At 42.3% G+C, this 26,661-nt stretch overlaps 1 protein-coding gene across 1 annotated transcript in view; it reads right to left on the reverse strand.

Moving 5' to 3' along the window:
- LOC128736015 (uncharacterized) overlaps nucleotides 1-26,661 on the reverse strand; it is a 78,909-nt gene that overhangs the window by 36,466 nt on the left and 15,782 nt on the right. The window contains exons 2-4 of the mRNA XM_053830500.1: nucleotides 20,539-20,876; nucleotides 1,309-1,410; nucleotides 1,128-1,236 (exon numbers count right to left, since the gene is read on the reverse strand). Coding sequence (XP_053686475.1) covers nucleotides 1,128-1,236; nucleotides 1,309-1,410; nucleotides 20,539-20,876 — 549 coding nt within the window. The remainder of the gene's footprint in view (nucleotides 1-1,127; nucleotides 1,237-1,308; nucleotides 1,411-20,538; nucleotides 20,877-26,661) is intronic.

Below are 26,661 nucleotides of genomic sequence, written 5' to 3' on the forward strand. Positions count from 1 at the left end.
CAAATTCCAAAACCGGAATGTAGGCCAACAAAATGCAGTGCATACAACTACAATGCTTATTGCTGCTCTATGAACAAAACAACTGCAACTGCAATGTTCATCGAACCATGCTGCGCCTTTTGAAAGCTGTCTAAGTTTATCGTCTCGATGGTGGAGGTTGAAAAAACTTCACTTATCCCTTCCAATGGTGAAGGCATTCGTTTCGCATAAAGTCTTGTTGATTCATTCAGTACCCCAACCCCAACTCGTCGATGGAATCCCGATCAAAAGGTCGTAGAAATCATTGTGTATGTGCATTTGTAAGATATAAGATGTTATTCGCAATTAAGCGACAAAAATGTTCAATTCTTTTCGAATGGTACGATATAATAAGGGCGAAATTTATGGTTCGCTAATACATATATTCGGATACATATCAATTAATTAAATTGATAGACGAAAGACCTACAAAAATGACAAATTGAATAACTCATAAAATTCTACTAAAACTTTTGGTTAAAAATATGCTATGCCCTTTAGTAAAAAATAAGTAAGTAACTTTCTTTTTCAAATATGCTAATGCATAAATGAGTTATACATGAGAACCGAACATCGTACCTCAAAGTTATCTGGGCGACCATATTTACGGTCTGTAAAAAGTACTAGTTACATGCCAATAGAGACATGTTTTTTAGTTAGGCTTAGGAGAATGGCTTATTGTGTTATGTTTATCGTAATATTTTTGTTCAAAAATTTTCTTTTTTTTGGTGGCTATGCAGAGAACACCAAAATGTATTTTAAATATTTATATATATTTTAAGGTCATCAGCAAAATTTCAATGAAAAATGCAAAATGGCATTATGTCGATGTCATTGTCAATGTCAAATAGGAAAGTAATGACATCGGTAGCAATATGAAATAAATAACTTGAAATTCAAGCATCAGAAAAATTGCAAAAATGACTTGTATCAAGCAATACTCTTGATTGGACGACATTTCAACAATCGATTTGGTTGGTAGTCCCAATTCATCAAAAACATCACGACGCATTTCTAATTGTCGCTTGCAACAAATTTGTGATCATACTTTCGATAAGAAAGGCAAAATTAGCGTTACAAGAATTGGTGTACAGTGCATGTATATCTACCTACGACGCGCAGCTCCAGAAAGATTGAGGTCGGCGGATGCGTTGAGACCTGGCATTCGTACCATCCGGCATCCCGGTCCTGTACGAATTTTATCTGCAACGTCCAATCCTGCAATTGAATAGAAATATATTTTTAAAATAGCGAATTCTCAATACCCAAAGAGAGCTATTTCGTCAGAACCTCGGAATTTTGCAGGTGTGTGGCACTGAACCGTTCGTCGCTACTGTAGGTCGTCAGCCCAACGGTGAGTAGATGGTAGTCTTTTCGTCTAATCCACGACACCTAGAGTGTGGAATGGGAATACAAAGAGAAATATCATTGCTATGAGTATCCCTGGAGGAGAACGATAATGTATATAGGTATAAAGATAAATATTCAAGTTGCTCGTTTCGCTGGGGAATTGTTCAAATACCCTTTCCTCACCTTCTTTATCAAAGTCAGTGGGACAAGGATTGCGTTATGCACCAGCAAAAAACACAAAACTCACCGTGTAATGATAATAGCAATGCTGACTAAGTACACCAAAGTCTTTTTATGTGGTTTTTTCATGTTTTTTGTGCGGTTTTATGAGTTTTCGCGTTACGCAGTTTAAAATTCTTTTTAATGAGCACATTTTTTACATTGTACGTAACTGCCACCAAAAAAGTGCACACAAAGCATGTCAGAAATGTATCTAGCTACCATCTCATTTAACTGACGAATAGCCAAGAATATCCGCTTCCGCTTCCTCAAGTGAAATAAAACAAAGCCTTCATTGCCGACACAAGTTTTCCTACCATTTAGTACACCTTGTCTATACAGGGGCTAAAACAAAAAGTTGGTTTAGAAATTGTTGTTTGCACGTAAATAATAACTGATTGAACCTATGGCAGTATATACTTCAGACATGAAGTTAAAAGCGAATAGAAATCAAGCTAAATGAAATAGTTCAAAATGCTAGTTTTTATTTCGCTACACTGCACCCTCAAACCATCAAATATCTAAGACACGCTTCGAAAAACGACGATTAAATTTTTCAACTCATGAGAACTTAGACAGGTACTATATTACTATATATAACTACACACTTTTTTTTGTCACACTTACAAAAAGCGCCGAAGTCGGCATAATTTTGCCGAAATTTGGACAACCGAGCGTTTGGCAAAACTTTTTAAGATAGGTACCAAACATTAGTAAAGATCCGGAAACGTCGAAATACACCACCGAAATTTTTATCGAACGCACGGCCGTCCAAATCTCGGCAAATTTTGCCGAGTTTTTTAGGTGTGTATAATATTCAGTAATGCATTGCTGATGTAGATTACAATGCGTTTCCGTAAATCATGCTATTCAAACCGACTTTTCTGTACGTGTGCTATGGAACACTGTGAGCAAGATATAGTTATTTCGATCTGTAAAATTACCTTATAAAAAGTGATACAGGCTAAATTGCCAATTGTTGCTCAGCTAAGCACTCGTCTACAGCAATTTGATAATTTTGACAAATAAAAGTAAATTTTATTTGGCTAAACCGCTTACTATGCCGATAAACTTATATAAAATAGGCCACCTGTATAAAATTCCTTACAATAATCGTATAAAATGCGTTTTTTGCAAAGTAACTCTGCACCCAATTCTTGCACACCTTACGCTCGATTGTTGCACAGTTTTTGTTTTTTGATTTTTTCTCATCGTTTCATTGGCATTATTACCAAGTTGTTTTATTTGTGCACAAAGCTATTTACATATACATACTTTAGCATTACCTTAGCATCCATTACGGACCTGAAAACCTCGCAATAAGCGGCGAAAGACAGGAAAAATCGCGATACAGAAAACTACGGCTCCCACCGCTTGCGTTGATAAACAAAAAGCCATACCGCGGAGAAGTGAACTGTCAAACGCGCGTTGCAGAAAAACAAGGGTAAGCACAAGCAAAACAGCAGTGCAATAATTTTGGAAGAAGTGTCATTTGTTGTTCCAATAATTGAACTGACGAATTTATCGGCAATTTGTGCTAGAAAGACCTAATTTTATTCCATTTATCGAGTATAGTGAGTTTCTATCAATGCTACGAAACCCATAGAACATGTTTATTTGCATCTAACGGTCGATGAAAGCTTATTTTGTAAATCAACTTTCTTAATAGTTTTGACAAGAAAATCGTTTGGTGAAAGCGAAATTGGGACACATGTAAGAAAATTTGTTATTGTATGTATGTATGTATGTATGTATGTATGTATACCACCTATGTATGCAAGAAGAATGACTGTAGAATCGAAATTGTTCACCGAGCAGCTTCACGCATATGTTGTAAGAAGGGCCAAAAGGGGTTGGGAGACTCTAAGCAGAGGCACTTACGCACATTACACGGATAGATACCTAGGTAACCAATAAGCATTACCAATGCTATTTGAATGCAAGTCAATAAGCATTTAAGTCACCTTAAATGCTACTTAAATGCTATTCTGGCAAAATATACTTCTACTTTACTGATAACCTTTTTATAGTGCTGACAATGCTTATTTGCAGCTGATTACTGACACGAAAAATTAGAATAGAATTTTGGGTGCCAATTTACAACACCTATGCAGCCAAAAAGCTGATATACAATAACGTGCAGTATAAAATGCCACATATGCCAAAAAGCGGCTGATTTGCTGCTTATGTTAATGCTTATTGGTTACCTGGGTAATCCATTTCAACATAAACATTGTTTATGTGAATTGGAAAAAGGGAAAGGGTGTGTTAAACTCCTATCAGGCCTTTAGAGAGGGGGCATCTCCCAGGTGATTCAGGCAGATCACACACGTCCGTCCTCCAGCCCGTCCACTCGTTTAACACCCCTAATCTCTTGAACATCATATGAATAGATAAATTAATGTTTAGTCATGTAAAATAAATAATAATGAACAGAATGAAATTCAATATAAAAGAAAAATAAGTACATGTAAAATAATGAATAAAATTTCATATACAGCACAACATACTCTGGAGAAATATGCAAACATACTGGTATTTAATTAAATTGGCAACACGATACACAATAGTATATATGGACTATATATGGGCAAAAATAGGACAATCTGCACCAGCAATCCGTCACGTAAAAATATAATTGCGTCATTGGAGCTTCCATCAGTGCATTTAATATCCAATCATTTTAACTTTTCCTTTGATATCCATGTGCATTATTTAAACGTGTTACGGCTAAAGTCTTAATTGTACAGTAGAAGATGTTTGACCACAGAAATTCGAGAACGTAGGTGGAAGTGGATCGGACACACCTTGAGGAAAGGAGCGAACGAGGTTTGCAGAGAAGCACTCGACTGGAATCAAGGACAGCGTAGAAGAGGCAGACCCAGAGGCTCATGGCGACGGAGCTTAGCCAACGACATCCGGGCTGTAGACGAGAACCTGTCCTGGCGACAGGTAAAAGCCATGGCGGGTAACCGTCAGCAGTGGAGATCTCTGATTTTATCCCTTTGTTCTGCCGGACCGGCGGACCGGACCGGAAAAAAGAAGATGCTTGATGAGCTGAAACGAAACAAATAATTAAAATAACATATTATACTTACCTGCTACCCAGGCCGACTGGCTCAACCGTCTCCACCTGGAAACCATGCGGCATCGCACATCCTAGCTTAGCTACTCAATAGAGTATTACCGGGTATGGTCACGTGGAGGTACTAGGTAGGACCTTGGCTGGTAAAAGCTATGTTGGTCGCTTTCTCGATTGCCTTCCCCATTTCATACCCCATGTAAGAAAATTTGTTATTACGCTTAAAAACCACGTTGATTTACAAAGAAAATAGTAACATTCTGATGGATAATGAAATTATCCAGCCGATGTTGTTGACAGGCTGGCAAAGGGTGAACATGTGCATTCCATAACCTCTGTTCATTAACTCCTATTCCTACCTCCACGAGGTGCCGGCTGGGGTACGCAACTTCGGTTGTCGTATGCTAACAGGAAAGGGGGCACAGGGGCTCCCGCCCACATTAAGATGGCAGCCCCATCAGCGGGATAAGGACCTTAGGTTAACAGCCTACTGTACCAGAACACACAAAAAGTTAATGAAAATGAAAGAAGAAATCTCTCCGGATTATTGGCAACGACCTTTAGCATGAAAACACGGACACGAATCGGAACATGGAATATACTGACCCTTGCCCAGCAGGGCAAGCTGGCTCAACTTGCTAGGGAAGCTAGCCGCCTGAAGCTTGAAATCCTGGGGCTGAGCGAGGTCCGCTGGCCGGGTACTGGCGAACACAGGACATCATCCGGGCAAGTCTTGCTCTACTCTGGCATACGAGGAGAAAATGCTACTCGAGAAAGAGGAGTTGGATTCCTACTGAGCCCAGGGGCACGTGCGGCCCTGATGAAGTGAGGACCAATAAATGAGCGAATAATCGTTGCCAGATTTAGAACACGGGTTAGGAACCTTACGGCAATCCAGTGCTATGCGCCAACAGATGCTGCCGACCTGCAGGAGAAAGAGAGCTTTTACAGCCAGCTGAACAGCGTGGTTGAGAAAATCCCGAAGGGGGACATCCAAATTCACATGGGCGACTTCAACGCGAAGATTGGCTCAAACAACGCGGACCTTGAACGCGTCATGGGACGCCATGGCCTAGGAGAGATGAGCGAAAACGGGGAGCTGTTTACAGAATTCTGTGGTAATAACGACATGGTCATTGGTGGATCGCTCATCCCCCATAGACCAGTACATAAAGGCACGTGGGTTTCCCGCGACGGCCGAACAGAAAACCAAATCGACCACATCTGCATCAGCCGGAAATGGAGAAGGAGCCTTCTTGATGTACGCAACAAACGCAGCGCTGACATTGCATCCGACCATCATCTTGTTATCGCTGAGATACGTCTGCGCGTCGCACGTGTCCAACGACGGGAGGAGAAAGTTGGGTGCCGCTACGACGTCCGCCGATTGGAGAATCCTGAGGTGAAAAGGGCCTTTCTTGAACAACTTGAATCTCGAGCCTCGGAGTTGCCATCTGGTGGAACCGTCGTAGAGCAATGGACCGGCATCAAGAACGCCTTCATCACGACCAGTGATGAAACCCTCGGCAAAGCGCGCAGTGGGCGGAGGGAGTGGATTTCGGATGAAACTTGGAGGAAGATCGACGAGCGGAGAGAGGCGAAAGCCAGCATTGAGCGAGCGCGGACCAGATCGGCTAAGACAGCTGCCCGTCAACGATACGCCGAACTGGAGAAGGCTGTTAAACGTGCTTGTAGGCGGGACAAGAGAGCCTGGACTAACTCCCTAGCCGAACAAGGAGAAACCGCCGCCGCCAATGGTGATATCCGTTTGTTGTACGATATTTCTCGCCGCCTTAGTGGTGCCAGGATGAATACAAAGATGCCGCTAAAGGACAGAGCTGGTCAGCTATTGACTGACCGTACAGAACATCTTAAGCGATGGACTGAACATTTCGAACAACTCTTCCGAGTTTCAAATGTCAGACACCAACAAAACCAGCAGCGTACGACGCCTACAGTTCGTCGAATAAATCGCGTGAACTCGGAGGCGCCATCGCTGGATGAAATTGTAGCAGCCATCAAGAGTATGAAATCCAATAGAGCGCCAGGGATAGATCGTATTTCAGCCGAAATATTTGGGAAACCGCAACTTTTCCGGTGGACTGGATGCAGGGCATATTGGTCAAAGTCCCTAAGAAAGGAGACCTAACGGAATGCGGTAACTGGCGTGGCATCACGTTGCTCTGTATTACTCCCAAAGTACTCTGTAAGGTAATCCTCAACCGGATCCAGGAGAAGATCGACGCTACTCTCCGGCGGCAGCAAGCTGGATTCCGTGCTGGTCGATCATGTGTAGACCATATCACAACGCTCCGCATTATATTGGAGCAGATCAACGAATTCCAAGACTCTCTTCTGCTGGTGTTCGTTGACTTCGAAAAGGCGTTCGACCGACTCAATCACGAAAACATCTGGGGCGCACTTAGGCGTAGAGGAGTTCCAGATAAGCTAGTCCATCTCATCGAGGCTCAGTACGAGGCGTTCTCGTGCAAGGTTTTGCACGACGGCGTCTTGTCCGACCCCATAAGGGTTACTACTGGCGTGAGACAGGGCTGCATTTTATCACCGCTTCTGTTTCTCATCGTTATGGATGAGATATTAGTTGGAGTAATTGACAGTAGACCAAATCGAGGTATGCCTTGGAATCCTCTAACGATGGAGCAGCTAAATGACCTCGACCTAGCCGACGACATTGTCTTGCTCGCACAACGCCGAAACGATATGTAGAGCGAGTTAGACGACCTCTCTGAGAGCTCCCAGGCAGCAGGTCTCACAGTCAATGTAGCGAAAACTAAGTCTATGGTAGTGAACACTGACAATTCCACCAACTTTACAGTAGCGGGACAACAAGTTGAGCAGGTAGCCGTCTTTCAATATCTTGGTAGCCAAACAACGCCCGATGGTGGTACCAAGACTGATATAGCCACACGGATCAGGAAGGCCAGGGGTGCCTTTGCAGGTTTGCGAAACATTTGGCGCTCAAACCAGATCACTCTACGTACGAAAACCCGAATCTTTAATTCAAACGTTAAATCCGTACTGCTGTATGCCTGCGAAACGTGGTGCGTCTCAGCGGAGACAACGCAAAAACTGCAGGTATTCATTAACCGGTGCCTGCGATACATTATTCGTGCCTGGTGGCCTGATAATTGGATATCCAATGAGGAACTCCATCGTCGGTGTCATCAACGGCCGATAGCCACAGAAATTCGTAAGCGTAGGTGGAAGTGGATTGGACACACCTTGAGGAAAGGAGCGAACGAGGTTTGCAGAGCAGCACTCGACTGGAATCCACAAGGACAGCGTAGAAGAGGCAGACCCAGAGGCTCATGGAGACGGAGCTTAGCCAACGACATCCGGGCTGTAGACGAGAACCTGTCCTGGCGACAGGTAAAAGCCATGGCGGGTAACCGTCAGCAGTGGAGATCTCTGATTTCATCCCTTTGTTCTGCCGGACCGGCGGACATGGACACATAAGTAAGTAAGTAAGATGTTGTTGTCAAATTACATTCACCCGTCGTGAAATGATGCAAACACTACGAAGTGTGCAAAAATTGGGTGGTGTGCAATAATTGGCAAATTACTCTATTTTGTTACCGAAAAAGCTCATAGTTCTCACTCAATGTCGGGTGCTATTACAGTGCTCTGCAAGTTAAGCTATTTAATTAAAGCAATAAAGAATAAAGTGTGAGGGGCTTAAGAATAAACTAGACATCGGAGATACACTGTGGTGTAAAATTGAACAGACACATCCATTTCGTTCATCCGTGTATCCGTGTAATATTTCTTGAAAACTCATGCATATATATTTCAATCTTATCCATATTTAGAAATCTTCTTCAAATTAATTTTCAAATTAAAAATATTTATTAAACAATTGCTACAGAAACAGTCTGCGAAAGTAATCAGAAAACGAGTGCAAACATTACATACACTGTCGTTACTGTATAAGAAACATTTTGTTTCGTCTACCAAGGTACTACATACTCTCAATGTTTCGGGGTCCCAATGGGTTCACCTTTATCACCTGTAATTGCAAACCTGGTAATGGAAAAACTGGAATAACACTGCATAGCTGAATTAGAGAAGAAAAACATCAATCTAACAACATACCGCCGGTACGTGGCCGACTGCTTCTGTGTGGCTACTGAGGAACAAATCAACGAAATACTGGCGACATTCAACAGTTTTCACAACAGGCTGCAATTCACCATAGAAATGGAGGCGAATAAAAGCATAAAATTCCTGGACATGATGCTGACTAGAAACAACGGTAAGCTAGAAAAGTCATGGTTGCCGAAACAAGTCGATGGCAAATATCTCGACTTCCACTCGCAAAGCCCGTACGCACACAAATGCAATACGGCAATAGCGCTAATCGATCGAGCAACTAAATTATCGGCCATGCGCCATTAAAACGGTAAAAGGCATAATAAAAATTAACCATTATCCCGAGTGGTTTGTACAAAAAAATACTAAAAGCTAGAGTTCACAAGTTTTATAACACGCTCGAAATTACTAAGCAAACAGAAGAAAACATTAAGTTTGCATCTTCTGCGTATATACCGGGTCTGAGTGAGAAACTGCACAAAATCCTAAGGAAACATAATATAGAGCTAGCTTTCAAACCACTAGATAAGATCAAGCATCGTGTGTTTAGTAAGCTGAAAGACCCGATCCCACCAAGTAAACAGAAAAATGTAGTGTACTCTATACCATGTGGTACAGATGACAGCAAAGTGTACATTGGACAAACGGGAAGACGGTTGGAGACGAGAATAGCTGAACATAAGAACGACGCAAAGAAAAAGGAAGCAAAATCCGGACTAGCACAGCACACTATCCAGAGCGGACACTTGTTCGACTTTGATAATACACGCATACTAGAAAGAGTCGAGAACCAGCAGAGCAGAGAAACCGCGGAGATGTTCCACATAAAGATACTGGGGGAAGAAAAAACAGTAAACCTACAGCGTGAATGTGGAACATTCAATGCAATGTATAACGGTTTGGTCACTAAGCTACGGCAGTGTGAACAAAACAAGCAAGCAATGGTTAAGGCCCAAACACAATGCATACGGATTTTACTACGTTGCGGCAATTTGACAGTTTTTCCATGGGGTTTCTGTCAAATTTCCGCAACGTAGTAAAATCCGTATGCATTGTGTCTGGGCCTTTACTCGTCGGCAGCGGACGCAGCATTAACAATGTGCTAAGAAAATAGACTGACGAAAATGTAAGCTTTTTATTTGTTTTTTGTAATGTAAATTTGTGAAAAGTTTTCTTGTGTTTAAAATTTGTATAAATTAGTTGACCAAAAATAAAATTTTCCAGGCGTCTGACGATAGGCGAAGCATAGTAGCCAGAAACGTTACGCAGATCGAGAAAAGAAGGGTTTTATTTCACCGAAAAATATCAATGAAACATATTATCAAACATTTTGTTTATCAGTTGGATTAGAATGAGGGCAGTTACCAATAATTCACATGAATGTTACACGAAAAGTGTGATGGATGAGAATTACCTATGATTTCACGTAAACTTGACGTGCCGATTTTTTTGAGTGTAAGAGCGCATACCATGACATATGACATGAGACATGAGAGCGCACAGAGGGGTTTTGGACCAAAAAGCTGGCCAAAATGAGGAAAGTTGAAACTCGTTCAATCCCCTCCAATTAAACCTCGTTGTCTTCCCAGATACCTATTACACAATGTAATGTTAATTTTGAAACCATTTGCTTTGTTTACATTTTGCATAGAGTTGTCAAACTTTGAGTAAAAATGGGCCATATATTTTCTTTCATGTAGGTAAGGATGTTGCCTTTCACATTTCTAAAGCTATATATATCCTATCGACCAGCTGTAAAAAGGCTTTTGAAGCTCAAAGATTTTACAATTATTTGTTGATATAGACTTTAGATTCCAGTGAATATAATGATGACAAGCGAACAGTATTTACTATTGCATATAAGCACAAATATGTCGCTCGTTTAAAGTGATATTTGTTTATGTTCTCACCTTTTCTCATCACAATCTTTGATGCCATTTGATAGCTTAGAGTCCCAGGAAGAGCGTTGTGAGTGAAATTTTTGCAATTTTATGAAATAAAAACTTTTTACTAAATGATGAAATATTCAATATCGCAGCATTTTTCTTATCATAAATTATACTATCAAGAAATTTCAAGTATTTAAAAGATAAATTGTGCTTGTGAGACACCAGAGGAATGCTCGATAAAGTAATTGAACAAGAAATTTTAGGTATTGAAAGAAAAATTTGCCAAATTGCTTTAATTTCTATCAAATTTGCGCAAGCTTTGAGTCTCTTCATTACGCAATTCATTCAATAAGCGTGTAATCAGTCAAAAGGCATGTTTTGTAAGAAGTATAAGTACATGCTGGATTTCCGGAGAGTCACCCATCGAAGGGATTGAGTAATAGTAATGAACCGAGAGAGAAGCATGCGCAGGAAACCGAAGCAAATGTTTAAGATCTCACCCTCTCTCCCCCTCTCTCTCTCTCTCTCTCTCTCTCTCTATATATATATATATATATATATATATATATATATATATATATATATATATATATATATATATATATATATATATATATATATATCTCCACATACATCTCTCTCACACACACTCCTCTCTTTCTCACCTCTCTCTCTAATACACAGCTGTCTTTCTCACCTGTCACTTCTCTCTCTCTGTCTATCTTACCTCTTTCTCATATATATATCTCTCTCTTTATTCACACAATTTCTAAAAAAGTTTCCATTCTTCAACTACAGTAAAAGCAATATCAGAAAAGTTGTGCTACACTACTAGGTAGATACAAACATATTCCATAAAAAATTACTTCACAGAACTAATGATACTATTTTCCACTCATTACCGCATGTTTACTCTAATAAAAATGATTAACAATACTTTTGACCAACTTTTCGGCTCAAATACTCCTATGTGGAGCGCTTAAGTCATTCGGCGTCAGGCTCGCAAACTTATAGGAGTGATATTGGACTATTCGAATCGGTTGCTCGACTCAACTACTCAACCCAATTGCTGCATTCAACTGCTCGACTAGACTACTTAATCTAACTGCTCGACAGGACTACTCGACTCAACTGCTCGATTAAACTGTTCGACTGGACTACTCGACTCAACTGCACGACTCAACTGCTCGACCGCACTACTCGACTCAACTGCTCGATTAAACTGTTCGACTGGACTGCTCGATTCAACTGTTCGACTTTACTGCTCGATTCAACTACTTAACTAAACTGCTCGGCTCAACTGTTCGACATAACTGCTCCATTGAACCGCTTGACCCGATTGCTCGACTAGACTGCTTGACTATAATGTTTTATTCGAGTGCTCGACTCAACTGCTCGGCTGCTCGACTCAACTGCTTGACTTCTATTTGATTCGACAGCTCGACTTAAATGCTCGACTAGACTACTCGACTCAACTGTTCTACTAGACTACTAGACTCAATTGCTCGACTGGATTACTCGATTCAACTGCTAGATTAAACTGTTCGACTCAACAACTCGACTCAACCGCTCGATCAAACTGCTCGACTTGAGTGCTCGATTAAAATGCTCGACTCGACTGCTCGATTTAACAGCTCGACTGAACTGCTCGACTCAACTGCTCGGCTGGACTGCTCTACTGAACAGCTTGATTCAACTGCTCAACTAGATTGCTCGAATCAACTGCTAGACTTCTATTTGATTCGACAGCTCGGCTAAACTGCTCGATTCAACTGCTCGACTGGACTACTTGACTCAACTGATCGACTCAACGCTCGGCTGGATTACTCGACTCGACTGCTTGACTCAACTGCTCGACTGAACTTCTCGACTCAACTGCTCGATTAAACTGTTCGACTGGACTGCTCGATTCAACTTCTAGACTGAACCACTTGACCCGATCGCTCGACTAGACTGCCTGACTAAATTCTCGAGTAACTTTTCAAAAGGACCTAACATTGAGATATTCTCTTTGGTCTTCCTCTCTTCCGATTATTACGGCGACATAAAGGCATTTCAACAAAAGTTTTCTTGACGATTAGGTAGGCAGTGACACCAGTAACTGATTTATGCAAGACTGATGTATTAAAGTGCATTTGCATCGCCGTGGCAACCGAAAGAGAAGAGGCATAAAGAGAATCTGTCATTGTTACTTAGGTCCTTTTGAAAAGTTACGCGAGAATTGTTCGATTCGAGAGCTCAACTCAACTGCTCGACTGGACTACTCGACTCAACTGCTCGACTCGACTGCTCGATTCAACTGCTCGGCTCGACAGCTCGACCGAATTGCTCGACTCTACTGCTCGAACAGCTTGATTTAACTGCTCGATTTGACTGCTCGACTAAACTGTTAGACTCGACTGCTCGACCCACCTGCTTGACTCGATTGCTTGATTCGACTGCTCGACTTGCCTCCTCAACTCGATTGCTTGTCGCAATATCATATGGTCGGTGTCAAAGTCGGTCGGCTCAAAGATCTAATACAAAGATTAAACATCTTCGCAAACACTGGCCAATGGAATGTATCCGCAGTTTTCTGAATTCTGAACAGACATTTATATTTTCCGGATCGTAAGATTCGGGCTCAACTAGTTATTTAATATGCTAAAATACACATTTTCTCTGAAGACTGTTTGTCACTAGGACATATATTTATTAAGTTATAAAATACATGAAAAAAATATTCGCGCAATTCAAATTTTTTTCCAATTTCCGGCAACTTCGCGCAAACCAGCAACCATTAGGTAAAAGTACTATATTTTGTCTAATTCCATTACGAGATCTCCAAAAGAATCTCAGAAAAAATCAATTGAAAAATGTGTTGTATTTTCAAATATACTTTTATAGCTCGTTAAGAGAAAGAGATAGAGAATTAGTATATTTAACTAAGTTGCTTATTTTAATGTGTTCTACAACTTTGCTGAAGACCCCATACCTTTTTGAACAAACTCTAAACTCGCATTTTACGCGGTTTGTTTTCACGCGAATGTTGGAATTTACGCGGTTTTTTTACGCGAATCTTAGAACTTACGCGGTTTTTTACGCGAATTTCGGAATGTACGAGGTTTTTTTATGCGATTTCGGAATTTACGCGGATGTGCTCAATTAGTCTATTTTTAACATAGTGGACGTTTTGTTGGAAGAGGCGGATGAAAAAGAGCTTTCGGACTCGAAAGAAGCTCCGGAAAATCGAGAAGCTCGACTGCCATTGCTCGCTGAAAAGCTAGAGGCTGAAAGTGCTTCTATCATACTGCAAACAGAAGACACTTATTGTGAATTAAAAGCATCATTGCAACTTCTCCTGGGTCAACCTACGAAAAACGCAGCTAATCAAGAGGCTTCAGCATGGGAGCAAGCAGTTAAAAGCGCCTTTTCAAGAGTTAAATTGCCTGAAATCAAACTGCCAACATTTGGAGGTCGCATTTTTGAATGGGTGACATTTCGTGACATGTTTTTAAGCCTCATTCACCGAAACGTGCAGCTGAATGAAATAGATAAGTTTACCTACCTTCGATCATCTCTTGTAGGCGAAGCATTGCAAGAAATCGGAACCATTGAGATCTCAGCTGCGAATTACAAAATTGCCTGGGATCTTCTGCAAAAACGCTTTGAGAATAGAAAACTCATTGTCAAAGCCCATTTGGACGCTCTCTTTGCTGTAGAGCCAATGAAGAGGGAAGGTCACGATGCTCTAAACCATCTCATCAGTGAATATGATCGAAATTTGCAAATGCTCGAAAAGGTAGGCGAAGACGTATCCAGCTGGAGTACGATTCTCGTTCACATGGTATGCTGTCAATTAGATTTAACAACGTTACGAAATTGGGAGTCTAATCACAGCTCTAAGGAGGTTCCCACTTACAAGGAACTAATAGAGTTCCTTCGCAATCGTTGTGGGGTTTTGCAGTCAATTGTCCCTGCAACCGCCCTAATCGAGGCACGACGACCTAGAAACACCGTTAGTCATATACAAACTTCTACACAATCGTCTGGTCGCTGTCCATTGTGGAGATACCATGCACTCGGTTTACAGGTGTCAACGTTTTCTGAAAATGAAAGTAGCTGAGCGGTACGACAAGGTGAAGCGTTGCGGTTTATGTTTGAATTGTTTTTCATCATCCCATTTGCATCGGTTCTGCACAAAGGGTTTCTGTCGTCACTGCAAGCAAAAACATCACACGCTCCTGCATAGCGGAGCACAAAGCGGCGATGCAGCATCATCGTCGCGAAATGGTTCCATCGTCACTAACGCGCAGAACAGACCACCAACCACGAACACTTCACAGACACACTCACAGAACCAGACCACATCTAGCAACACAACAACACCCTCTACGAACTCACTCCCAATCGCAAACACAAACATGCAATTTGAGAATCACTCACCACCCACCACTCATCGTACACCAATAAACAATGCAAATGCTTTCCCCGCAAATATATACACTCCATTCCGTCAAGTTTTATTATCTACTGCCGTAGTACAAGTAGTAGATTCATACGGCAACGCTCAATTTGCAAGAGCTCTTTTGGACTCCTGTTCGGAATACTGTTTCGTAACCACGAACCTATATCAAAGGCTTAAGTTGGCAGCGACAGCCAGCTTCCTGTCAGTCGCAGGAATAGGAGGTTCCGTGGTTAATTCGACAAAGGTAGTAGAAGCTTTAATTGTTCCACGATCACCGCATATCTCGGCGTACAGCGAAACCGTTAAGTTGCATGTTTTTCCGAAACTTACCTCTGTACTCCCGATGCAACCGGTCAACATTCAGACCCTGGCGATTCCGACCAACGTCACTCTCGCTGATCCTCGTTTCCATGAACCTGGTCCGATCGACATGATCATTGGGGTAGAGTGTTATTACGATTTACTGATTGATGGAAAAATCAAACTATCTCAAGATGGACCCACTTTACAGCAGACAGTATTCGGCTGGATCGTATCTGGTCGCGTTCCTGGTCATCACGTTGAAGATACAAGAACCGTCTCCCATGCTTGTGCCACTGCAGACATTCGTGATCTTCTAGCAAAATTCTGGGAATTAGAGTCATGCCATAGCAAGAGTATATATTCAGTAGAGGAGTCGACATGCGAAGATCTGTTTCATCGAACAACGACACGTGATCCAGAGGGCAGATATGTGGTTACTCTTCCAAAAAAGCAGTATGTGCTGAAGCAACTAGGCGAATCCAAATCCATCGCAACGAAGCGATTCCTTGGACTGGAAAGACGATACCAGTTAAATACAGAACTAAAGGTGCAGTATCAGGACTTCATAGACGAATACCAACGTCTGGGACATATGAAACTTGTTCCCGAGGATGAAGAAGAACCCGTCCCGGTTTACTATTTGCCACATCACGCGGTTATCAAACCCGACAGCATAACCACCAAACTGCGGGTTGTCTTTGATGCTTCCTGCAAAACATCTACCGGTATTTCGCTGAATGATGTTCCAATGATTGGGCCGGTAGTGCAGGAAGATCTCCAGTCAGAGAAAGATTCTGGCCAACTCGATCTCGAAACGTCGCACGAAAGATTATCCACGAATGTGTGCAATGTTTTCGCACCAAACCGAAATTGAATGAGCAAATCATGGCAGATTTACCTTCCGTTCGAGTCAATCCAGCAGCTGTATTCCTAAAGGTTGGTGTCGACTTTTGTGGACCATTCTACATACGGTACCCTGTACGACGTAGTGTTCCAGTTAAATGCTTCATAGCAATTTTCGTCTGCCTTGTTACCAAGGCCGTTCGCATAGAATTGGTAGCAGATTTAAGTACACAGGCATTCTTGGCGGCGTTCAGAAGATTTGTGTCGATCCGTGGCAAACCACAACTGGTAATGTGCGACAACGCCACTAATTTTGTGGGAGCAAACCGCGAGCTCAAGGAGCTTCGCCGTCAACTCAACGATCAACAGTTCCAGCACACGATGGTTCGCGCAGCAGAAGACGAGGGTATTGAATTCAAATTCATACCGGCTCGTACCCTTAATTTTGGAGGGTTGTTGGAGGCGGCAGTGAAGTCGTTCAAGGGCCACTTCAGACGCACGATTGGCAATAATCCACTAACATACGATGAGTTGAACACAGTTATTCAGCAAGTAGCAGCTATTCTGAACTCACGTCCATTAACCCCTTTGAGCAATGACCCACACAACTATAGGCCTCTCACACCAGGACATTTCTTGGTGGGTAGACCACTAACAGCCGTTCCGGAACCCGATCTGCAGAGTATTTCAGAAAATCGGCTATCGCACTGGCAGCGAAGCCAGGCTTTTGTGCAGCGAATTTGGAAGAAGTGGAAAACCGACTATCTTTCAAACTTACAAGGCAGAACGAAATGGACCAAGAAGAGAGACAACATCAAAATCGATACGATGGTAGTTGTCAAAGAAGATAACCTTCTTCCACAGAAGTGGCGACTGGGTCGCATAGAAAAGGTTTTCTACGGCACAGATGGCAATATCCGTGTCGTCACAGTCCGTACCAAGGACGGTCTGTTCACCAGGGGCATAGCAAAAATATGCGTGCTTCCTATTCCAGATAACATTGAAGCAAATCAAGGAGAGAATTAATTCTTTCCCATCGAGGTGCTGCAGCACCGCGGGGGCCTCTGAATAGAGCGCCTCCGCCGTCCAGTTAAGTATTTATTTTTCAAAGAATTTCAAAAAAGCCTAAGGAATGTTTTATCCCCCATAGTCATCAGCACGTACCCCATCGGGGTACCTCGTCGTAGTCATTCAGCCGGTCACAGATCCCACTCGACAGTCGCTTAGTTTTTTGGTCATCAATATAGAATGTTGCATGTTTCCCACGGTTCAGGTGCATGGTTCTATTATTAGAACGAAAGAGCATGTTTCTAGAGCATAACATTGTAGTCTCATCACGCAATATCAATCAATTCATCGTAGCGCTGCAATCCACTTCATTCGGAAGAGAATCTCGTCGAGCAATGGACGCATTGTTCGATAACTGCATCCGCAAGGATTTGTCATCGGTAATGGTTTGGCCAACCAAACCGATACCTATCAACAGCATGATCGCAGCATAGTAGTCAGCAAAGCAGCATTTGAAGGTTACCACTTACTTTCGGTCGACAATTCTGTCGATATCATCAGTGCCATAGGCGCCCCTGGAGGCCAGGGGGCCTCCACTCCAGGCGCGTTCCTTTAAAATCCTTAATTTCATCGTAAAAAGCCCCCTATTTTTGTTTCATAGATATCACCTGCGTGCAAGCGTGGAGGAGGGATCCGACCAGAATGACGACCGTGCATACTCGATGCACCCGGTACAATTCAATCATCGTAGAAACTCACCAAGCAACACCAACGCGACATTTGCAGCAGTAATTCAACGTTAGCAGTATAAATCCGAAACTGTTCCTGATCCATAGAAATCCGAAAATGTTCCTGATCAATTCCATCGATGCAGCAGAGACTACGCAGATTATCCAGTTTCCTGTATTCTGATATCAGCGTCATTCAACTAGTGCAGGGATCATGCGTCTGATTTACCGAGATACACAAAAGTGAAATTCGAAAAAACAAATAATGTATATGAAAATGAAAGCTCTAAATTTGTATAATTATATTAAACTTTATAGTATGTAACCTAATAGGACATAGTGATGCCGACTTAGGTAGCTTGAACAATAGCGCTTAGAATAGACTTAGTAATTATTTGATTGGAATCGAACAGATTCCAAGGCGGGCGGCATGTTGGCGCCACCGAACTGGCAATCAAACGTAATCCACACTTCACAGAGATTTTATCTCTCGCTTATCCCAGTACCTATCTTATCATTGATCTCTTTACGCACGATCGTTATCGCAGATCGTACATAGGCAATTTCGGGTATGATCGGTTCTTTAAATTCACCACTAAGGCTCACTATCGTCGTGTATAGCAAGTAGTAGTTAGTTACGAATAAATCTCACTCGAGAATAGACCACGTTTTTCATTATCTGTCGAGTGCAGTGAAGGCGATTTCAGTGTTCTTTCTTTTTGTGAACCAAGCCTTTTTGCGGTCCTCCAAACACGATCCCGAACAACTATTTTACTTCAAAAACGTGGTGAAATCATTCCTAACCTAAAGCAAAGCCTTGGGCTTAAACGTCTTCCTAAGACATGATCCTTTTTTATCAGCAAACTTCACAGCTGGCTGTTATAGTACATGACAGTTACGTGGCTAGTGCAACAGTCCTACTGACTCTATCTAGTAGCACCGCCAGCCAAGATTCGACCATACGACGACTGCTTTGTTAGACCAGCATCGTACCTCTAAACCAACTAAGCGGTTAAGGCGTGATACACAAATTACGTAGCACAAAAATTACGGGTTTTTACCCCGTCCCTCCCCTATGTAATAATAAATAACGTTTGGCATTTACCTTTAATTTCGTAACGTTGGCCAAACTTCCTCCCCCCTGTTTCTCAACATTGAATAAAAATTACAGAAATCGTACTTTTTTCTAACGAATTCAACAAAATCAGCAAAAGCTGCACATTAAATACAAAAATCAGGAACCGGCCCATGTTGAGCTCAAATGGTTTTCAACTATAACTGGACATGTAGCCACGGTGTTCAAAATGCCGTTTTATTAAAAAATAATAGATGATAATAAAATTAATATAGGCTTTTTAAATAGTAAATGCCAGTTGGTTTGTATTGTTATCGGGGTCTGGGTGTTCCCGGGAGCGCCCGGAATTTTGAGCCCTACATCGAGGGAAAAGCCATTCAAATATTCATGAAAACAAGAATTCGAAAAAGTATTGCAAGTAATCCGATAAACGGAGTATCTTGCAACACCCCTATTTTCGTTGTTGTTAATCCTAAGTTAACTACATAGAACAGATCGGAAAATTATTATTTCTTATAGGTATTCGATAAGGCCATTGCAAATCATTTCAAAAGTTTTTGTCACCCCCTCCCCCCCTTGGAAATTGGCTTGCAAAATCGGGGGGGCAAAAAAATAATTTGTAGGATATGAGTTAAATTTTTTTTATAACATCAATTGTCTGTGGGCTCTACAACCTGAAAAACTTGGAAAATGAGTGTACGAGTTGAGTTAACGCTTCTAGCATGAAATAGAAATGGAAATTCAAACAGCGGAATTTCCGAAAATCGGCCAAAAAATTTTCTTTCGTAGACTTTTGCTTGGAAATTAACAAAGTATATATTAAAAGCAAGAATAGATTTGGTTTTCACGTTTAAACTTAAAATAAAATGCCTAAAATCCATATTTTTTTCACTTTTGTTTTTTTTAGCGCCCCCCCCCAACACCGGCGGGACAAAAACTTTTTTAAATATTTGTACTAGCCTAATTTGAAAGTGCCAATCACTATACTAGTTGTGGTTACTTGCATTTGGATTTGAACTGAACATTTCGAAAGTTATACCAAGTTAAAGTTTACAAGTAGGCACGGATGACGGTACTTACAAACATACTCAGAAAACCCAGAAATTTTAGGAAAAAGAAATTTATCGGCGTTCCAACGAAGAAAAACATAAAATACTGTTGAAAAGTCGCACTGATTTCAAATCAATATACCGGTACTTATACTGAGAATCTAACTTTCTGAGGGGATCTATTTTCATTTTCTCGTAGATTCTGCCTAACGATAATATTGGTATTCAAATTGCGTTCAGAAATGTAGAATTTAGCGACTGCTTCGAGCCTCCACAGTCACGACCATTAATCAATCAAGTGCGATTAAATTTCGTTCATCCTTTTTCATCTATCGCATCTTTCCCAAAGCCTATTCAAAGGTAATCCTAAGTTATCAGCATAGAACAGGTCGGATATCACTTTGAAAAGCAACTCACTACTCCTTCCCCTATGTGATGAATCCGGCACGGTATGTGTGCTGTCGAGCCAACTTGCGAAGTCACCGCCGTAGAGTTTTCCGTTCCGAACTGCATTGGCGTCTTGTAGTATTTCAGCAAGTCTTCGCTTTCACTATCGAAATCAAATGTAGAAGAATCAACTTCGCTGCTATCACTACTGCCATTGGCACCGCTACCACTGGATACACTATTTTGGTTATCACTACCCTCGTTACTACTGCCTGGCAGCGAATTTTTGTCGCCCGGAATGTGAGGCGATAACAGGAAGAATGCTGTCCGAAAGATCATGTCACTGTTATCTTTGAACGATATCATGTCTGCAAAAGGAAATAGAAAATGCGTGTTAACGTTCTGACTTACCATCACGACAGAGCGGGAAATTATCGATTGAAGCAGGAAATGAAAAATATAAAACAGTGTGTGAGGAGAATTTGATGATACCTACATACATAAAATAATGCTGTTACAAACAACGAAAAGAAAGACAGGTTTTCAAACTAGTCTTTTCTGATTTAGCCGAAAACAATTTGAAAATGATTTTTGAGGGAAAATGTATTGAAAACATTTCATTTATATTTAATTCACCAAACTTTAACTGATTTTATATTGATTTCATTTTAAACTTTAGATAATTTGAAATATTTTACCAAACTTAAACTGGCGAAATATGGCACCCATTTTAGGCCATTGATCCCAGCTTCGCCACTAGAGATTTTTATCCCATCGTTTGCAATTTATAATATCGTCATTTCTTGTAAAAAGTTGCAGAAAATTTTGATCAACTACCTAATATTGAATAGAACTTTTTCATTAACTGCAAGAGCCGGTTCAGAACTTCTGGGCTTTATCAATGAAATGGAATGTATTCGCCCCCAAAGTGATAATGAAATATAAGTTGAAGAATCTTTGAAAAAGCAAAACATTTAAAGAGTTCGACAGGACAAATCGGGCGATTGAACGTATGCAATTTCAGTTGGTGGAAGATGTTATGCATTTAGAAAGGAAAAGCGCTTTTATCAAAATATTACTAAATTTCGGGGTGAACTTTCCGGAAACTATCGAATAGCAGAAAATAACAAAAAGAAGAAGACGCAGCAGGTGGTAGGCAAAATACGTATCTGTCGAAATGAAATTAGTGGTGTAATCTAGTTACGAAAATAGTTTCGACCTTCCTTTCATTCAAGTTTTGTATTCTACTATGACTCACAATAACAAACCTTAGTCCGTGGCACAGGGCGCGCCAGGTAAAAAATGCGAAAATGTTTAAACTTTAATATTGGTTTAATTTGTGCAACTAATGACTTATTTCTGATGACCGTGGATTTATTTACGTTTTCGTTCAAGTCCTGCATCCGGACATCGGAATACAGGGATACCTCGATATAAGACAATTTATCTATCTATACCTATAAAAATGGATTTCTGTCTGTCTGTCCGTATGTTCCTTATAGAATCGAAAACTACTGAGCCGATCGGCGTGAAAATTTGCATGTAGAGGTTTCTGGTGCTAGGGAAGGTTTTCTCGATGGCAAAAGACTCCCCACTAAGAGGGGGGGCTCCCATACAAATCTATACCTATAAAAAAGGATTTCTGTCTGTCTGTCTGTCTGTCTGTCTGTCTGTCTGTCTGTCTGTCTGTCTGTCTGTCTGTCTGTCTGTCTGTCTGTCTGTCTGTCTGTCTGTCTGTCTGTCTGTCTGTCTGTCTGTCTGTCTGTCTGTCTGTCTGTCTGTCTGTCTGTCTGTCTGTCTGTCTGTCTGTCTGTCTGTCTGTCTGTCTGTCTGTCTGTCTGTCTGTCTGTCTGTCTGTCTGTCTGTCTGTCTGTCTGTCTGTCTGTCTGTCTGTCTGTCTGTCTGTCTGTCTGTCTGTCTGTCTGTCTGTCTGTCTGTCTGTCTGTCTGTCTGTCTGTCTGTCTGTCTGTCTGTCTGTCTGTCTGTCTGTCTGTCTGTCTGTCTGTCTGTCTGTCTGTCTGTCTGTCTGTCTGTCTGTCTGTCTGTCTGTCTGTCTGTCTGTCTGTCTGTCTGTCTGTCTGTCTGTCTGTCTGTCTGTCTGTCTGTCTGTCTGTCTGTCTGTCTGTCTGTCTGTCTGTCTGTCTGTCTGTCTGTCTGTCTGTCTGTCTGTCTGTCTGTCTGTCTGTCTGTCTGTCTGTCTGTCTGTCTGTCTGTCTGTCTGTCTGTCTGTCTGTCTGTCTGTCTGTCTGTCTGTCTGTCTGTCTGTCTGTCTGTCTGTCTGTCTGTCTGTCTGTCTGTCTGTCTGTCTGTCTGTCTGTCTGTCTGTCTGTCTGTCTGTCTGTCTGTCTGTCTGTCTGTCTGTCTGTCTGTCTGTCTGTCTGTCTGTCTGTCTGTCTGTCTGTCTGTCTGTCTGTCTGTCTGTCTGTCTGTCTGTCTGTCTGTCTGTCTGTCTGTCTGTCTGTCTGTCTGTCTGTCTGTCTGTCTGTCTGTCTGTCTGTCTGTCTGTCTGTCTGTCTGTCTGTCTGTCTGTCTGTCTGTCTGTCTGTCTGTCTGTCTGTCTGTCTGTCTGTCTGTCTGTCTGTCTGTCTGTCTGTCTGTCTGTCTGTCTGTCTGTCTGTCTGTCTGTCTGTCTGTCTGTCTGTCTGTCTGTCTGTCTGTCTGTCTGTCTGTCTGTCTGTCTGTCTGTCTGTCTGTCTGTCTGTCTGTCTGTCTGTCTGTCTGTCTGTCTGTCTGTCTGTCTGTCTGTCTGTCTGTCTGTCTGTCTGTCTGTCTGTCTGTCTGTCTGTCTGTCTGTCTGTCTGTCTGTCTGTCTGTCTGTCTGTCTGTCTGTCTGTCTGTCTGTCTGTCTGTCTGTCTGTCTGTCTGTCTGTCTGTCTGTCTGTCTGTCTGTCTGTCTGTCTGTCTGTCTGTCTGTCTGTCTGTCTGTCTGTCTGTCTGTCTGTCTGTCTGTCTGTCTGTCTGTCTGTCTGTCTGTCTGTCTGTCTGTCTGTCTGTCTGTCTGTCTGTCTGTCTGTCTGTCTGTCTGTCTGTCTGTCTGTCTGTCTGTCTGTCTGTCTGTCTGTCTGTCTGTCTGTCTGTCTGTCTGTCTGTCTGTCTGTCTGTCTGTCTGTCTGTCTGTCTGTCTGTCTGTCTGTCTGTCTGTCTGTCTGTCTGTCTGTCTGTCTGTCTGTCTGTCTGTCTGTCTGTCTGTCTGTCTGTCTGTCTGTCTGTCTGTCTGTCTGTCTGTCTGTCTGTCTGTCTGTCTGTCTGTCTGTCTGTCTGTCTGTCTGTCTGTCTGTCTGTCTGTCTGTCTGTCTGTCTGTCTGTCTGTCTGTCTGTCTGTCTGTCTGTCTGTCTGTCTGTCTGTCTGTCTGTCTGTCTGTCTGTCTGTCTGTCTGTCTGTCTGTCTGTCTGTCTGTCTGTCTGTCTGTCTGTCTGTCTGTCTGTCTGTCTGTCTGTCTGTCTGTCTGTCTGTCTGTCTGTCTGTCTGTCTGTCTGTCTGTCTGTCTGTCTGTCTGTCTGTCTGTCTGTCTGTCTGTCTGTCTGTCTGTCTGTCTGTCTGTCTGTCTGTCTGTCTGTCTGTCTGTCTGTCTGTCTGTCTGTCTGTCTGTCTGTCTGTCTGTCTGTCTGTCTGTCTGTCTGTCTGTCTGTCTGTCTGTCTGTCTGTCTGTCTGTCTGTCTGTCTGTCTGTCTGTCTGTCTGTCTGTCTGTCTGTCTGTCTGTCTGTCTGTCTGTCTGTCTGTCTGTCTGTCTGTCTGTCTGTCTGTCTGTCTGTCTGTCTGTCTGTCTGTCTGTCTGTCTGTCTGTCTGTCTGTCTGTCTGTCTGTCTGTCTGTCTGTCTGTCTGTCTGTCTGTCTGTCTGTCTGTCTGTCTGTCTGTCTGTCTGTCTGTCTGTCTGTCTGTCTGTCTGTCTGTCTGTCTGTCTGTCTGTCTGTCTGTCTGTCTGTCTGTCTGTCTGTCTGTCTGTCTGTCTGTCTGTCTGTCTGTCTGTCTGTCTGTCTGTCTGTCTGTCTGTCTGTCTGTCTGTCTGTCTGTCTGTCTGTCTGTCTGTCTGTCTGTCTGTCTGTCTGTCTGTCTGTCTGTCTGTCTGTCTGTCTGTCTGTCTGTCTGTCTGTCTGTCTGTCTGTCTGTCTGTCTGTCTGTCTGTCTGTCCGTATGTTCCTTATAGAATCAAAAGCTACTGTACCAATCAGCGTGAAAATTTGTATGTAGAGGTTTTTGGGACCAGGAAAGCTTTTAGTGATGGTTAGAGACCCCTCCCCCACTAAGAGGGGGGGCTCCCGTACAACTGAAACACAAATTTCTGCATAGCTCGAGAACTAATCCAGCAAATAGAACAAAATTTGGCATGTGGATGTTTTCGGTGACAAGAATTTATTCTATGGTAAATTGAGACCCCTCTCCTCTTTATAAGGGGAATTATAACCCCTCCCCCCTTTAAGAGGGGGGCTTCCATACAAATTTCCTCATAATTCGAGAACTAATCAAGCAAATGGAATCAAATTTGGCATGTGAAGGCTTTCGAGGGCAAGAAAATTTTCTATGGTGAATTAGGATCCCTCCCCACTTTAAGAGGGGGGGGGGGCTCCTGTACAAATGAAATACAAATTTCCTCATAACTCGAGAACTAATCATGCAAATGGAACCAAACTTGGCATGTGTGTGTTTTTGAAGATAAATTTTTTTTCTATGATGAATTGGGACCCCTCCCCACTTTAGGAGGGGGAGGGCTCCTACACAAATGAAAAACAAATTTCCTCATAACTCGAGAACTAAACAAACAAATGGAACCAAATTTGACATGTTGTAACACGGGACGGTTGAGACCAGAGCCTGATACTGGAATCAGCGGGTGGCTTAAGCGCCACTCTCAATGAGAGACCACCCACCTTGTTCGCTTTGCCCAGCTATGAGACCCTCTCCTTACGGGCGGGTATTATTTTGTTTCAGGATTCCGGCTCTGAAACGGTTCCACCGTACCGGGACAACGTCAATAGTAAACCAAAACCTTAAGGAAAACCTGCCCGAGATGACAAACCGCAACACAAAATATATCGGTTTGGTTCCTTCGACTCTACACAAGATATATATAATTTCTCATCACCGGGACAAGTCTCGCCTGCACTTCACCCGAAAGCGCTTCAAAATAGAGACGGGGGCTGAAAGAGATTAGGCCAACCCTGCCCGCTTTCAACGTAAAGCATAAAACACGACGAGAAAATAAAACGGGAATCGTGAAATTTTTCTCTCCAGGAAATACCAAAAAGCTATTTCTTTAGATCTAAAACAATCGATAATAACCTATAGGATTTATTTAGCAGCGAAAAAAAATACATTTGCTTGGTTTCATCATACGGGGTTCGAACCCAGACCCTATCAAAATATCATCTAAAACTCTTACTATTTTCGTTATCACAGTCTTGCGCGCTTACTGACTAGGCTACGGCCAGTACATATCACTTTCCTTTCCCAGAGACTATCATAAAGCTATACTGTCGACATGCTATCTTCTTGCGTGCTGAGTGCGGTGAGTGCGGTAAAACGTGCTTGCAGACTTCAGCGATCATTTCGCTGACCTAGGATTTGATTGTTCATTCAATTTAATTCAGAAATCTAATTCGATCGATCGATAACGGGAACAAAGAACAGCTTCTAGTGTGCACACTACTTTACGGTTAGTTCAACATCTTTCAGTGCCGTTCAAAAGAGTAACTCGGCGATGTTTCGTATCGGGTCAAAACGGTGAGCAAAAAGAGAACCGTTGACGAATGCGGTTCGAACTCAGGCGATGTTAACTGAGACGGATTTTCATGTGGGTGGCTTTGCCCACTGGCCCAGCTCGGCACTCAGTGGGGGAGGTACGGTACGGTACCACTAATCGACCATGCGCATGGCGGGAGTAAAGAAGTTTGGAACGTACTCACATAATTTGTAACCATGGATTTATGCGTTGCTGGATTCCGATGCGATGCTGCGATGTAACTTCCAGCGGAGATTTGGCGATGCTGTTTGATATGCTGCTCCCTGCCTAGCGACGAGTTGACGAACGTCCCTCTACCGGCCACGTGAGGTTGTGCCGGGAAATTTGCCAATAGAAAGTGGAGTGGAATGCGGTTGGTCCGTTGAGTGCGGTGTATCGGGAAACTGCAGCGGATAGAATCTCTTGTTCTAATT

This window comes from Sabethes cyaneus, chromosome 2 (genome assembly GCF_943734655.1).
Source record: "Sabethes cyaneus chromosome 2, idSabCyanKW18_F2, whole genome shotgun sequence".
Taxonomy (NCBI): Eukaryota; Metazoa; Arthropoda; class Insecta; order Diptera; family Culicidae; genus Sabethes; species Sabethes cyaneus.